We start from the raw sequence: 16935 nt of genomic DNA on the forward strand, positions 1-16935 counted from the left end.
GTGCATTGTGTAAAGTGCCAAGTTCAAAGCTTCATAACAAAATAATTCCACAGTAAAAACTGCTTAAAATGTGGATGTCGTTAGAGTAGTAGCTCTAGTATAAAGGGATAATGTCCAATTTAACGCACCCTCTGAGGCTGCCGAGAAACAGCGCCGCGTATTGGGCAGAAAATGCATTAGGTGGCTCTTTTTGCATTGTGTAAAGTGCCAAGTTCAAAGCTTCATAAAAAAATAATTCCACAGTAAAAACTGCTTAAAATTTGTATTTCGTTAGAGTAGTAGCTCTACTGTAATGGAATAATGCCCAATTTAACGCACCCTCTGAGGATGCCGAGAAACAGCGCCGCGAAATGGGCAGAAAATGCATTAGGCGGCTTTGTGCATTGTGTAAAGTGCCAAGTTCAAAGCTTCATAAAAAAATAATTCCACAGTAAAAACTGCTTAAAATGTGGATGTCGTTAGAGTAGTGGCTCTACTATAATGGGATAATGTCCAATTTAACGCACCCTCTGAGGCTGCCGAGAAACAGCGCCGCAAAATGGGCAGAAAATGCATTAGGCGGCTTTGTGCATTGTGTAAAGTGCCAAGTTCAAAGCTTCATAAAAAAATTATTCTGCTGTAAAAACTGCTTAAAATGTGGAAGTCGTTAGAGTAGTAGCTCTAGTATAAAGGGATAATGTCCAATTTAACGCACCCTCTGAGGCTGCCGAAAAACAGCGCCGCGTATTGGGCAGAAAATGCATTAGGTGGCTCTTTTTGCATTGTGTAAAGTGCCAAGTTCAAAGCTTCATAAAAAAATAATTCCACAGTAAAAACTGCTCAAAATGTGGATGTCGTTAGAGTAGTAGCTCTAGTATAAAGGGATAATGTCCAATGTAACGCACCCTCTGAGGCTGCCGAGAAACAGCGCCGCGAAATGGGCAGAAAATGCATTAGGCGGCTTTGTGCATTGTGTAAAGTGCCAAGTTCAAAGCTTCATAAAAAAATAATTCCACAGTAAAAACTGCTTAAAATGTGGATGTCGTTAGAGTAGTGGCTCTACTATAATGGGATAATGTCCAATTTAACGCACCCTCTGAGGCTGCCGAGAAACAGCGCCGCAAAATGGGCAGAAAATGCATTAGGCGGCTTTGTGCATTGTGTAAAGTGCCAAGTTCAAAGCTTCATAAAAAAATAATTCCACAGTAAAAACTGCTTAAAATTTGTATTTCGTTAGAGTAATAGCTCTACTATAATGGGATAATGTCCAATTTAACGCACCCTCTGAGGCTGTCGAGAAACAGCGCCGCGAAATGGGCAGAAAATGCATTAGGCGGCTTTGTGCATTGTGTAAAGTGCCAAGTTCAAAGCTTCATAAAAAAATAATTCCACAGTAAAAACTGCTTAAAATTTGTATTTCGTTAGAGTAGTAGCTCTACTGTAATGGAATAATGCCCAATTTAACGCACCCTCTGAGGATGCCGAGAAACAGCGCCGCGAAATGGGCAGAAAATGCATTAGGCGGCTTTGTGCATTGTGTAAAGTGCCAAGTTCAAAGCTTCATAAAAAAATAATTCCACAGTAAAAACTGCTTAAAATGTGGATGTCGTTAGAGTAGTGGCTCTACTATAATGGGATAATGTCCAATTTAACGCACCCTCTGAGGCTGCCGAGAAACAGCGCCGCAAAATGGGCAGAAAATGCATTAGGCGGCTTTGTGCATTGTGTAAAGTGCCAAGTTCAAAGCTTCATAAAAAAATATTTCCACAGTAAAAACTGCTTAAAATTTGGATTTCGTTAGAGTAGTAGCTCTACTATAATGGAATAATGCCCAATTTAACGCACCCTCTGAGGCTGCCGAGAAACAGCGCCGCGAAATGGGCAGAAAATGCATTAGGCGGCTCTTTGTGCATTGTGTAAAGTGCCAAGTTCAAAGCTTCATAAAAAAATTATTCTGCTGTAAAAACTGCTTAAAATGTGGAAGTCGTTAGAGTAGTAGCTCTAGTATAAAGGGATAATGTCCAATTTAACGCACCCTCTGAGGCTGCCGAAAAACAGCGCCGCGTATTGGGCAGAAAATGCATTAGGTGGCTCTTTTTGCATTGTGTAAAGTGCCAAGTTCAAAGCTTCATAAAAAAATAATTCCACAGTAAAAACTGCTCAAAATGTGGATGTCGTTAGAGTAGTAGCTCTAGTATAAAGGGATAATGTCCAATGTAACGCACCCTCTGAGGCTGCCGAGAAACAGCGCCGCGTATTGGGCAGAAAATGCATTAGGTGGCTCTTTTTGCATTGTGTAAAGTGCCAAGTTCAAAGCTTCATAAAAAAATAATTCCACAGTAAAAACTGCTTAAAATTTGTATTTCGTTAGAGTAATAGCTCTACTATAATGGGATAATGTCCAATTTAACGCACCCTCTGAGGCTGCCGAGAAACAGCGCCGCGAAATGGGCAGAAAATGCATTAGGCGGCTTTGTGCATTGTATAAAGTGCCAAGTTCAAAGCTTCATAAAAAAATAACTCCACAGTAAAAACTGCTTAAAATTTGTATTTCGTTAGAGTAGTAGCTCTACTGTAATGGAATAATGCCCAATTTAACGCACCCTCTGAGGATGCCGAGAAACAGCGCCGCGAAATGGGCAGAAAATGCATTAGGCGGCTTTGTGCATTGTGTAAAGTGCCAAGTTCAAAGCTTCATAAAAAAATAATTCCACAGTAAAAACTGCTTAAAATTTGGATTTCATTAGAGGAGCAGCTCTACTATAATGGGATAATGTCCAATTTAACGCACCCTCTGAGGCTGCCGAGAAACAGCGCCGCGAATTGGGCAGAAAATGCATTAGGCGGATCTTTGTGCATTGTGTAAAGTGCCAAGTTCAAAGCTTCATAAAAAAATAATTCCACAGTAAACACTGCTTAAAATGTGGATTTCATTAGAGGAGTAGCTCTACTGTGATAGGATAATGTCCAATTTAACGCACCCTCTGAGGCTGCCGAGAAACAGCGCCGCGTATTGGGCAGAAAATGCAGTAGGCGGCTCTTTGTGCATTGTGTAAAGTGCCAAGTTCAAAGCTTCATAAAAAAATAATTCCACAGTAAAAACTGCTTTAAATGTGGATGTCGTTAGAGTAGTAGCTCTAGTATAAAGGGATAATGTCCAATTTAACGCACCCTCTGAGGCTGCCGAGAAACAGCGCCGCGTATTGGGCAGAAAATGCATTGTGGCTCTTTTTGCATTGTGTAAAGTGCCAAGTTCAAAGCTTCATAAAAAAATAATTCCACAGTAAAAACTGCTTAAAATTTGTATTTCGTTAGAGTAATAGCTCTACTATAATGGGATAATGTCCAATTTAACGCACCCTCTGAGGCTGCCGAGAAACAGCGCCGCGAAATGGGCAGAAAATGAATTAGGCGGCTTTGTGCATTGTGTAAAGTGCCAAGTTCAAAGCTTCATAAAAAAATAATTCCACAGTAAAAACTGCTTAAAATTTGGATTTCATTAGAGGAGCAGCTCTACTATAATGGGATAATGTCCAATTTAACGCACCCTCTGAGGCTGCCGAGAAACAGCGCCGCGAAATGGGCAGAAAATGCATTAGGCGGCTCTTTGTGCATTGTGTAAAGTGCCAAGTTCAAAGCTTCATAACAAAATAATTCTACAGTAAAAACTGCTTAAAATTTGGATTTCGTTAGAGTAGTAGCTCTACTATAATGGAATAATGCCCAATTTAACGCACCCTCTGAGGCTGCCGAGAAACAGCGCCGCGAAATGGGCAGAAAATGCATTAGGCGGCTCTTTGTGCATTGTGTAAAGTGCCAAGTTCAAAGCTTCATAAAAAAATTATTCCGCTGTAAAAACTGCTTAAAATGTGGATGTCGTTAGAGTAGTAGCTCTAGTATAATGGGATAATATCCAATTTAACGCACCCTCTGAGGCTGCCGAAAAACAGCGCCGCGTATTGGGCAGAAAATGCATTAGGTGGCTCTTTTTGCATTGTGTAAAGTGCCAAGTTCAAAGCTTCATAAAAAAATAATTCCACAGTAAAAACTGCTTAAAATTTGGATTTCGTTAGAGGAGCAGCTCTACTATAATGGGATAATGTCCAATTTAACGCACCCTCTGAGGCTGACAATGTGATAACTCTTCTGTATTGTCAGATGTGGTCCATAACTTTAAAATGTACAGTAACCATGCAATTTCTCTTTCAAGTCAATTCAATTTAATTCATACATTCATTTGTATAATGCTTCTCACAATACATATAATTTCAAAGCAGCTTTACAGAAAATGCATGTTTCTATATTACAAAATCACAATAGGATTTTATGAGATATCAGAAAGTACATTTATAAGATTGCACAAATTATTTAGAAATATCATGCATGCATTTAAAGCAATGATAAAATTATCTTTATTTTATTTTTTTATAATCATCCATCTTTGATGTTCTGGAGTCCTTGCATGGGGTCTCCACAAGTCTTCATAAGAGGCTGGATCCAAGCTGGAGCATAATCTCTGGTTACCCTGTGAAATTTTAATTTGTAATAATAATAATAAAAAAAAGTATTCTATTTATTTTTTAAATAGATTCAAATTATGTTATTTGCAATAATTAAAGAATGATGTAGGCCTAATTATATTTTTACAGTCATTTTATGCTATAATTATTTGTTATTTACCTTTCAAAATAGTGTATTATTCTTTTCTGAAAATAGATAGGCCAACAAGATAACAGGGTCCCTAAAAAGTGTAAATAAAAGAAAAACCACATGGTCCCTAAACTGAGCTGATGATATACAAATAATTAAAGAATACTGTAGCCTAATTATACTTATGTGCCTTTATATTTTTAAAGTCCGTTTTCGCTGATATATCAGTGTTATTTGCATTTAAACATCGTTTATTAATATTTTATTCTGAAAATAAACACAAAAGTAACACAATCCTTTAAAAAACGCGAAAAATAGAAAAACCGCACGGTCCCTAAGTTGAGCGTCAATAAGAAGCCAGCAAACGCGGAAGTTCGCGTCATTTAAGGTGGAACGGATAGCGTCAATAAGAAGCTGCGAATAAGAAGCTGGATTCAGCCTCGTCTTCAAATGTGACCTATATCCGATTCATGTGTTTACACTTGCCATACTATCTGAAACATCGCACATGCTTAAAGTTATCTCGCACAGATGGACGAACGCAAAATATGATTGATGCTAGCTCTGCGATATATGCGAAGTTCGCCAAACATCACAATGATTATGAGGCGGAGGAGGACGAAAAGTGCCATCATTGCACATATGCTTCAGATATTGGGTGTGAGAGAGATCTCAGGACTGGTGGGACACTCAGTTGTCATACATATCTACACCACTAGTCGGCGAAAAGTGTCCTGAGCTGATGCTGTTTCTCAGGTGTATTTGCAGTTTGACTGTCATGCAGTAGATGGCGCTGTTCACTCACTCGTTTTTTTAATCGTTTTTCTCAATTTTGAATTCCAAGTGGAGCTTTCAAATTTCCTTAAAATAATATTAGAAATGGCGTTAATGACATTTTATGTTTATGCCATATAATGGTTTAATGTTTATTCAAACCCATCCATGCCTGACGTCTTTTTGAAAGACTTATTTATTTTCATTGAAAAGAAATAGCACTGCACTGAATACATTAACATAAAAGGAAATGTGAGAAAAAAATTAAAACAGCAATACTAAAAAAAGTTTTTTTATTTTTTTATTAGATACAATTAAACAATTGAAAACAAATAGCCTAGTATCAACATGTAAAACAAGAACAGCCGCCAGAGAGAAGAAAATGAAGAAAGAAAAAAACATGACAAAACGTACAATAATAATACAAGAAAAGATAAGCAAATAAATAAATAAAGGAAATATAAGCAATTAGAGCATATTAGGATAAGAAAATGCGACAAAATTTAAAGGGCTGTTTTAACGAGAGCACAACAAGACAATGTTTTCCCTAATTGCTTTGGCCTTCTCTGAAACAGAAATTAGATTTAAAAGATTAGAAATTTTACATTTATGAATATGAAATTTTGCTAGATATACTGTAGGAAAACGTCGCAGAGCTGCCGCCGGGCCCTGTGACGTCATCGTTGGCGCTCGAGCGCGTTGGACTCGCACGAGCGCGCGCGCGGTGCGGCAGCTGTCAGGAGCGCGCGCAGACTCGCGGACGCACATCATGTGTTATATCTTCATTTGACTGGTTTGAGCGCCGTGTGCCCGGGATCTGATGGAGGGACTGGGAGCCGCGGCCGGGGGCTGTTCCGCGGTACCGGAGGACACGGACTCGGTGATCACGGGATCCGGGATTGATGCTGCAGATCTCGGTATGCAATGCGGAGGATCTTTTACATTCATGCTTGCATTTCACTGACGGCTCGCGGCAATGCGTGCAAGTTGCGCTTCCATAACATGTCAGTTATTACATGGGCTTATATGAAGTCATTTTGGAAGTAGCTGACAGAATAATATGGTAATCGAACAGTGTCGTGGTGTTTTCATTTGATACAGTCACTGAAATAATAAAGTAGGCTACTGCCATAGTACCTTAATTGTAAGTGGCAAATTGGTTAGATTATTAATTTTTCTGTTTATTTCCATATAAATTGCACTGCTGTAATAATATATCAAATAGGCTATATTGTTTATGAATATGACTATCGGTACACTGCTGTAATAATATACCAAATACATGGTTTATGAATATGACATAATATGACAATTGTCGTATGACATAATATGACAATTATGAAATATCAGTACCCGATATATTAAAAATAGCACAATGTTCTTTACAATCTTTGAAGTAGGCCTACTTTAAAGTAAATTAATATCAGAATCAAAATGAGATTTATTGCCAAATATGTTTACACACACAAGGAATTTGTGAAGTTTATAGTAAATAGAGAAAATAAAATAGAATTATATAAAAAAAATAGAAAAAAATATATATACATTAAAAAAGAAAATAAATAAATAGAATATATATATATATATATATATATATATATATATATATATATATATATATATATACACACACACACACAGTGTTTATAGAATTAAAAAAATTCTGGATGCACTTGGCATGAATAAATAATAAATTAATGACCAATGCATATTTTAAACTTATTTAATAATCAACATTCAAATAGCTAAAACTGACTTGTACAAACATTTAATGTCAGTTTATGACAGATTTATTCAAGCATGCATTAAACAATAGAGACATCACTAACAGGTTAAATAAAAATAGAATGAATTATGTAATACAGTGCATTCTTTTTAGCAAAATGCTCTTTTCTAGAGTAATTTTTTCATCTACTTAAGTTAATACGGACACTGAAACGAGTTAAATGTAACGTTAAGTGACAGTGTTCAGCCTACAAGCGCTTTATTGACGTCTTTCCCCGGAGAGATTGTTTTAGAGACGACAAGAAGCTCAGTGCTGTTTGTGTTGATGCGTTCGGACGCAGTGTTTGTTTATCTGCAGGGAACATGTCGCGTGTGTGTGTGTGTGTGTGTGTGTGTGTGTGTGTGTGTGTGTGTGTGTGTGTGTGTGATGTGATGGTCGGTTTGTCCTTCAAATGAAAACACAAAGTCAATCTGAATAATAATTGTCGGAGTGTTTCCTCCATCCCAGCATGCCTTGTGTTGACAGCTGTTGAGAATACACAGCGGACAGGGGGTCTCCTTCAGGTCCTGTGTTCTTGACTTCAGGCTGTTAATCCTGTTTTTAGCCACGCTTTTCCACACTCAGCATTCCCGTTCATCCCTGTGTGTCCGATCATCACATCCGCTTCCCTTTAAACTGCTGGGTTAGTGGCGAGCAGCTCGGATCATTTTGCTGAGAAATACTGAGACTTTTCATTGAAGACTTTCTTGGCAAATCTGAGATTTCTTCTGAACACATCTGAGAAACTTCCGACCTCTTCTCTCGTAAATATATATAAGATCTAATTTGTGAAAGATACTGTATCTCAATATAAACTCAAACTTTTCTCATCAGATTTCTCACCAGACCAAATGATCTGGGCTTTAGGAGAAACATCTCCTTTTAATTAGTGTGTAATGTTGCTGTTTGAGCATAAACAACATCTGCAAAGTTACAACGCTCAAAGCTCAAAGCAAAGGGAGATATTTGCTTTTAAAGAAATGGCTTTTTAAGGACTACAACAAACGGCTGGTAGAGACTACACCACATTCCTCCCGGGTTAGTGACATCACCAACCCTAGAATTTACATAAACCCCGCCCCCTGAACACGATTTATAGATTATCAAGACAGAATATGCTAATCAGTGACTAGAAGATAACTACACATAAGCTTCATAAATTCATCAACTAACCATTCAGAAATGTTGTCTACATGTTGTCACTTCTTCTCGAGTCTCTCCATCTTTCTGACTCCGGTTTGAACATAAAAGGCTAAACGTTTTTGAAATGTTCAATGCATGTCTGTGTGAGTGCAGCTCTTGAAGCTCCGCCCCCTGTGCCGGGAGCAGCAGCTCATTTGCATTTAAAGGAACAGACACAAAACGGTACGTTTTTGCTCACCCTCAAAAAGTGACAATTTTAACATGATATATAAAAATATCTGTGGGGTATTTTCAGCTAAAACTTCACACACACACACACACACACACACACTGGGGACATCAGAGACTTGTTTTACATCTTATGAAAAGGGCATTCGACCACCCCTTTAAATGAAACACAACATAATGGTAATCTGGCAAATCTGAAACTCTATAGAAGACACATGTAAGATAACTGGGAGAAGTAAAGATAACATCTGAGAAGTAGGAGACTTTAGCAAAAGTTTCCATTTGCTTTCCATTTAATCTCATTGCTCTTAAAGGGACAGTTCACCCAAAAATGACAATTCTGTCATCATTTACTCACCTCAAGTCGTTTTTTTACGACTTTCCCATTGACTTCAATTGTAAAACTACTATATCCATCAACTTTTCTTCAAAATATCTTCTTTTGTGTTCAACAGAAGAAAGAAACTTACACAGGTTTGGAACAACTTGATTAAACGACAGAATTTTCATTGGTTACACTTTATTTTAAGGTGTCATTGTTACAGTGTAATTATATATTTAAGTACTGAGTAATATTAAGCAACTACATGTACTTACTATAGGGTTAGGGTAGGATTAGGGTTTGGTTGAGGGTTAGTTGCATGTAAATATGCATAATTTACTATTAATACTACGGTAAGTACATGTAAAATAAAGTGTTGCCTTTTCATTTTTGGGTGAACCGTCCCTTTAAGAAGACATTGCTCCAAACTGAGCTATTTCCATTTTTAGTTTTTCCACCATGATCAGTGTTTGTTTACAGTAAAGAGAGATGAAATATGTGATCTGATGTGTCACGCTGCTCTTCCGCATGTTTTCACGTGTTTTGTGTGTAAAACTGCAGGTTTTTTTGGAGGAACGTTAGATCATATCCAGCTCATCCTGAGCTCAAACTGAAGGTTTGTGAATCGCACACGTTAAACCTGCTCTCAGATCAGTCCAGCTTATCTTGAGAAATAAATCCGGTCGGGTTTGATCAAATAAATGCACCATTGAATCCCATATCAGGGAATCACAGGAAGGAAACAGGCGTTTAGAGATGCATTATGGGAGGAAGGACATCAGACATGCTGGTCTCCATTCTTGCTCTTGTTCTTGATAGTGTCCTGGTGTAATGTTGCACTGGACGTTGTTAGTCGTATTGTAGATTAGTACTAGTTTTGCTGGTGAACCAAATAGAATGTGAAAGTTTATAAAATGTCCCAAACTTTGGCATTTTTGAATATTGCAATGAACCATATTTTCTTGGTCTTATGTAAGTTAATGTAAAATGATGTATTAGTTACCGCTATTATAAAGAGACTCTTATCCCTCTGGTGTTGTTTGGTCATTTTTGGCCGAAAATGAAAAAAAATATTTTTTTTTTACTTCATTAGAATGGTATGAATCTTGATAAAGGTTTGGCACTTGCTATGTGAACACAAACATGATTCAAAAAGGTTAAATGGTCATGAGAAAAATAGTCACACTTGTATTGTTCGCGGTCTAAAATGAGCGCATTGGAAATGAATGGGAGATGAATTTCCTCTAGTGGAAGCGTTTGGTACTGCGGCCAAACACAATATTACTGAAAACTCATTTTTTGAGAAATTTTCGATTTATTGCTTTGATTTTCTTTCCATTTTAGAGTAAAATTTGTTTTGGGAAATATATATTTCATATAAAAAATTTGAATTTTTCATAACAATAAATGTAAAATTTTATTTTTCAAGTTACATTTTGTTTTCACTTCAGCAATAATTAACCAAGTATCGTCTTTACAAAAGAGAACAAACTTCATTCTGTGCTCCAAAGCACTGAAGATTTACCACACTGAAAGTTGGAAATTCTACGCCCAAATAGTTAAAATACAAAATATGAAATTAAAACATTCTCGAACTAAAATATAGTACATTCATGTCATTGAGATTCTGTAATTTTGGACCGACACGCGAACAGAACCAGAGGGTTTAAAATAAAGGCTCTTTACTGGCATCTTTGGTTCCATGAAGAACCTTTAACATCCATGCAATCTTTCCATTGCACAAAAGGTTCTTTATAGTGGAAGACGGTTCTTTAGATTCTAAAAATGTTCTTTACACTAAGAAAAAAAAGAGGTTATTTTAAGAACGGTTCACTTAAAGGTTCTTTTGGGAACCAAAAATGGTTCTTCTAAACCCTTACAAATAAAGCTTGCATGCAAAGTGTTTTTTCTCAGCAATGCCATCGTTCTATAATCTAAAGAACCGTCTTCCACTATAAAGAATGGAGAGATTGCATGAATGTTAAAGGTTCTTCCTGGAAGCAAAGATGCCAATAAAGAATGAGTGATTATCTGGGTTTTGCCTTCAGATCAGACCTGTGACGCAGCGATCTGAAGTGCGAGGACTGAGACGAATGGCTTGTTGTGTTCAGGCTGTTGTTGAGACTCGATAGGTAACCTGATCTACCTGTGTTCTTCTCCCAGCGCCGAGCGTCACGGACTCTCACACACAGACGTGCTCGTACCTGAACTATAGATTTGCATACACACACACATGCCACGGCACGACACGGTTAGGAAACAGAGTGTTTTTGTGGTTCAGGATTCACTAGTCCGTATCGTGATTTAATTAAGTGTACAGCTCTTGATTTGTTCATCCAGAACTTGCGGAATTCCGTATTAAATTCCATTTTTATGACTGGATTTCATAAGTACAATTTCTCTTGAAACTGTCAAAAATGTTTAATGAAAATTTTAATGAAATTATTGTACAATGTTTTAGTTCGATAATGTTTTTATTTAATATTTAGTATTTTAGGGGACAAAATTATTTTTATGCAGTAGTTTATTCAACCATTTATTCACTTTTTGAGCACAGACCTGAAAATGAAATTTCCAACTTAAACTATGAACTCTGAACTTGTCTCTGAAGTGAAAAAAGTTTAAAAAAGTGAACTTGAAAAAAGTTTGAAAAGAAGTTTACATTTATAGCAAATAATGAATTGAGCTCTCCTTCACGTCGTTTTGTGCTTGAAAATGCCTGTATTGTTGAATATCCTCGTAAACATCAGTTATGTCTTAAGTGAACATAAACCGTTATCAGTATATCAGTATGTTGGATCAGTGCATTCACTCTTAAAGTGACAGCAGCCTATTTTTCCTTCTGACGTCTCTCATTAACGATAATTAAACAAAGAAAATCACTCACTGATCTTGGCTGAATAACTTTTGTAGCTTTAATAAGGATTAATCTATATTTAATGTATATAGTGAAGACTATGTATAGTGTTATTTTACATTTGATTATTAAATTTCTGTAAATGGAAATGTAGTTACAAAGTTACTTATAGTTAGTAGAATATCTAAAGTGGACCATCGAAATAAAGTGTTTCCATCAATATTTTCAGTGGCCGCGTTTCCATTACCCTTCAAATTGCGCAAATTGAAATTGCGAATTGAAAATATACGCCCAATGGAAACACGTCAATTTCGCAAAAACTCCCATTTATTGCAAAACAGTTTTTACGTTCGCATGAGGGGGTTTTACAGGCAATTCGAAAAATAAATATTTCACAAAACTGCAATGGAAACAGTTTTAGCGCATTTACAGGTCAGCTGACGTGATGACTCAGTGTTTGGACAGAATATGAGACTGAGTTCTTTATTAAATTCATAAAAGACAAAAGAGTGACAGGAATACTGGATTCTAAACCTCAAATAAATGCCACAATCAAGACCTCGAAGCAGATCTGAGGGAGAAACACCCAGAAACTCCTCATATGAGCCGCTCACAAGTATAATAAGGGTCGTTCCTCACCATTAATGCTTGGAAAACACACATACGTCTCCTTCCATTAATAATAATGGCCAGTAGAGTGGCTGAGATGTACATAAACCGAACAACATCCGTCGCCATGATTTTTGGCATGACTTATCGCAAGAGGAAAAAATGAAGTTTTAATTGCATAACATCGGTTAATGGAAACGCCGTCATTTCGCAATCGTTTTTTGTCGACATTTAGAAAAAATCGCTAAAGTTTTACGCAAATCTGTAATGGAAACGCGCCTAGTGATGATTAAATCTACACTGTAATATTTTAAGTTGATTTTTAGCAAAAAACACTTTGTTCTTTCAAAATTATACATTCTCATTAATGTGTAATCACTTCAACCAACTAATTAAGTATTCTCGTAAGTGTATAATCTGCAATTTATAATACATACGAGCGAGTCGCTCGAATGGCGGAAGCCATGTTCCGCATCCATCTTGAAAATACATTAGCCAAAGAGGGACATACCTGGAAATTCAAGCTTTGCCTTTCACGTTTTTACACTCAGTGCCACCGTGACGAATGCGAGAGGGAGATTACTCAAGATTGCCGGCCACCGTAGAAGTTAAACGCCCTCGGAATGGGAGGGGCTAGAAAGTAATATTCAGTTGGTAGTCATAAACAATTTCACCACTAGATGGGAGAAAATCCTACATAGTGTAGCTTTAATGAAGTCTCCGTCACGCTCAGGTCATGTGAGACGTCTGTGATTGTGTAAGGTCTGAACATGAGCTGTGTGTTGCCGTTGCGAGCGGCTCATGTGTCAGTGGAGTGTTATAGAAACACACACGACCAGACAGAGACTAAACATCTAATGCACAAATATAACAGCTCGTGAGTGATGCAAACATTCACAGCATCATTACTCTAGTCTTCATTGTCACATGATCCTTCACAAATCATTCTGATATGATGATTTGATGCTCAAGAAACATATGATCATTATCAATGATGAAAACAGCTGTGCCGCTTCATATTTTCATGGAAACATTTTATCAGGATCCTCTGATGAATGGAAAGTTCTAAAGAACAGCATTTATCTGAAATCTTTTGCAACATTATACATGTCTGTACTGTCACTTTTGATCAATTGAATGCGTTCTTGCTGAATAAAAGCATTAATGTCTTTAAAACAACATGCCGTGACCCCAAAACCTTTGAACCTTTATGTACAGTATTACATATTTGATCAAATTAAACAACCTGTAAACAGTAATTATCATAAAGAGTTTCCCCCGTCTTGTTTCCAGTGTAGCTTTGAGATATCAGATGTATTCTGACTTCACAACATGAGATAAGTGCAGATAAATCACTCATATTTCACTCATGAATGTTATGTTATGAATGTAGTGTGATTGACATGTGCTTGAGATCCTGTGGGAATGAAGGGATGAAACAAACACAGTCGTCGTCTTTGAGTTCTGTCATGTAGTGTGTGACACATCATCAGTGAGCGAGTGTGTGTGTGTGTGTGTGTGTGTGTGTGTGTGTGTGTGTGTCGACGCCACGGGCTGCTGTCTTTACATAAGGCTTATGTAACTAAACGGAGTGAAGAAGAGACTCTTCCAGCTGTTGAGATCAGATAAGGTGATTATGAACTCCAGCTTCATCTTCACTGCAGACACACACACACACGCACACGCACACGAGACGAGACGTCGTCAGAGATTCATTTCTCATTAATGGGGTTCTCGGGTATGTTTTGTTTTGAGATTTAACGTCATCTCAGATGCTTGATCTAAGAAATTAATCAATATTCATCAATATTTTAAAGTCCCCCTGTGGTGTAAATCCAGCGTTTAATGTTGTTTATGTGTCTATGTGGTGTTTTTAATCTGCTTTAAGACAAACCATGTGTAAATTCATAAGTCGACAGCATTGCTGAGTATTTTCCCCTTAAAACTGCAGTGAACCAAAGACAGTCTCAAAAACACGCTTTGAAATCGCTGGTGTTTCTGACGTCACAAACTACCTTGTAACCAATCAGATCAACGTGTGATCGTCAACCAGTGGATCTCTGAGTGAGTGAGTGAGTGGAGGCGGGGCTCATTTGCATATTCATTGAACCGCGCATACTAAATGAGGCAAGGGTGTCGAGTTACATTCAAGATATTATAAGCCATGAAGAATTTTCTTTCAAGGAGTTTTGGTGATCAAAGATGAGTTTTAAGGGATGCAATTATTGACTACAGGGAGACTTATATACTCAAATATGCACATATCTGAGCAAAGTTTTTTTGTTGTTGTTGATTTTTTCTTATTGAGCTTATAACATCAAGCACGTCTCAAATTTGTATTCTCATTCATGCATTTCATCACTCTGGAGTATCAGTAGTGTTATATATTTACACACCGCAATATAAACAATATAGCAAAACTCCAAGTGTCATCAAATTGCCCATGTCTGTTTGTGTCTGTAACAGTGGTGAGTTCTTCAAGGTCTTTAATGTTGTCGTATGGCGAGGACAAATGAAGACGTCAGCGTGGTTTCACGGCCGCTGATGCTGTTATGTGGACTGGATTCTGTTGAACACGAGTGGAGAGACTGGATTAGTCCAGTGACGCGTGAAGTGCTCAGAGGAATCAGAGCAACGCTGACCCGAGTGAAAATATAATTTCTCAGATTGCTCATTCTAAGTAAAAGGTTTTTCGGGAGATGATGATGATTATATGGGACAGGACAGCATGCACCTGTGAGGATGCGGATCAGACGGGGGATATGTGTCAAACGCTAGAGATGAAAGGTCTATTCTTTGGCCTAGATATGAATATATATGATTTTTTCTTTTTCTTTTACATCTTCCCACAAGCAATCATTGAAGTCCAGCAGTCGGAATGTTTAATGTAAGAAGAAAAGTACAGTTAAAAGTGAAGTTAAATATAAAAATAATAAAGGCAGGTTTTCATTTTTGTGATGCCCAACTTTGTTGCCAGGGTGTTGTTAGGGTGTTTTGGGTGGTTGCCAGTGCTTTGTTATTGGGGTGGCTAGGGTTTTCTGTTTGGTTGCTAGGGAATTGCTAGGTGGTTTCTGTGGTGTTCTAGGTGGTTGCTAGGGTATCACTATGCAGTTGGCAGGGTGTTGTTAGGGTCTTTTGGGTGGTTGCCAGTGCTTTGTTATTGGTGTGGCTAGGGTTTTCTGTTTGGTTGCTAGGGAATTGCTAGGTGGTTTCTGTGGTGTTCTAGGTGGTTGCTAGGGGTATCACTATGCAGTTGCCAGGGTGTTGTTAGGGTCTTTTGGGTGGTTGCCAGTGCTTTGTTATTGGTGTGGCTAGGGTTTTCTGTTTGGTTGCTAGGGCATTGCTAGGGGGTTTCTATGGTGTTTTGGGTGGTTGCTACGGTATCACTATGCAGTTGCCAGGGTGTTGTTAGGGTGTTTTGGGTGGTTGCCAGTGCTTTGTTATTGGTGTGGCTAGGGTTTTCTGTTTGGTTGCTAGGGCATTGCTAGGTGGTTTCTATGGTGTTCTAGGTGGTTGCTAGGGCATCACTATGCAGTTGCCAGGGTGTTGTTAGGGTGTTTTGGGTGGTTGCCAGTGCTTTGTTATTGGTGTGGCTAGGGTTTTCTGTTTGGTTGCTAGGGCATTGCTAGGTGGTGTCTATGGTGTTTTGGGTGGTTGCTAGGGTATCATTATGCAGTTGCCATGGTGTTGTTAGGGTGTTTTGGGTGGTTGCCAGTGCTTTGTTATTGGTATGGCTAGAGTTTTCTGTTTGGTTGCTAGGGAATTGCTAGGTGGTTTCTGTGGTGTTTTGGGTGGTTGCTAGGGTATCACTATGCAGTTCCCAGGGTGTTGTTAGGGTGTTTTGGGTGGTTGCCAGTGCTTTGTTATTGGGGTGGCTAGGGTTTTCTGTTTGGTTGCTAGGGCATTGCTAGGGGGTTTCTATGGTGTTCTGGGTGGTTGCTAGGGCATCACTATGCAGTTCCCAGGGTGTTGTTAGGGTGTTTTGGGTGGTTGCCAGTGCTTTGTTATTGGGGTGGCTAGGGTTTTCTGTGTGGTTGCTAGGGCATTGCTAGGTGGTTTCTATGGTGTCCTATGTGGTTGCTAGGGCATCACTATGCAGTTGCCAGGGTGTGGCTAGGGTTTTCTGTTTGGTTGCTAGGGCATTGCTAGGGGGTTTCTATGGTGTTTTGGGTGGTTGCTAGGGTATCACTATGCAGTTGCCAGGGTGTTGTTAGGGTGTTTTGGGTGGTTGCCAGTGCTTTGTTATTGGTGTGGCTAGGGTTTTCTGTTTGGTTGCTAGGGCATTGCTAGGTGGTTTCTATGGTGTTCTAGGTGGTTGCTAGGGCATCACTATGCAGTTGCCAGGGTGTTGTTAGGGTGTTTTGGGTGGTTGCCAGTGCTTCATTAGGGGGCTACTAGGGGGTTATTGTTTCTTAAATAAAAAATTCAATTTACTGTTCATGCTGCAAGTTGAGTTACAAACATTCTCCTCCGATGACGCATCTCTGTGATTTCTTTGTTGGGTTCGATGAGCTTCTCGTCACACGCGCAGGGCCGACGCGTGACGTGTCTGAGGTTGTAAACACTAGAACAGGAGCTGAAGGCCGGAGCTTTATTTAGCATTTCCTC

The 16935-nt window shown here is 38.4% G+C and overlaps 1 protein-coding gene across 2 annotated transcripts in view; it reads left to right on the forward strand.

Moving 5' to 3' along the window:
- The first annotated feature begins 6183 nt into the window (after positions 1 to 6183).
- The window catches only part of pip5k1cb (phosphatidylinositol-4-phosphate 5-kinase, type I, gamma b), a 73606-nt gene continuing 62854 nt past the window's right edge, over positions 6184 to 16935 (forward strand). For both annotated transcript variants that reach the window (XM_081374794.1, XM_081374793.1), the window contains exon 1: positions 6184 to 6320. In XM_081374794.1, the coding sequence (XP_081230920.1) occupies positions 6224 to 6320 (97 nt within the window). In that variant the 5' untranslated portion in view covers positions 6184 to 6223. The remainder of the gene's footprint in view (positions 6321 to 16935) is intronic.

Source organism: Scardinius erythrophthalmus (genome assembly GCF_964197995.2).
Source record: "Scardinius erythrophthalmus genome assembly, chromosome: 9".
In the NCBI taxonomy this organism is placed as follows: Eukaryota; Metazoa; Chordata; class Actinopteri; order Cypriniformes; family Leuciscidae; genus Scardinius; species Scardinius erythrophthalmus.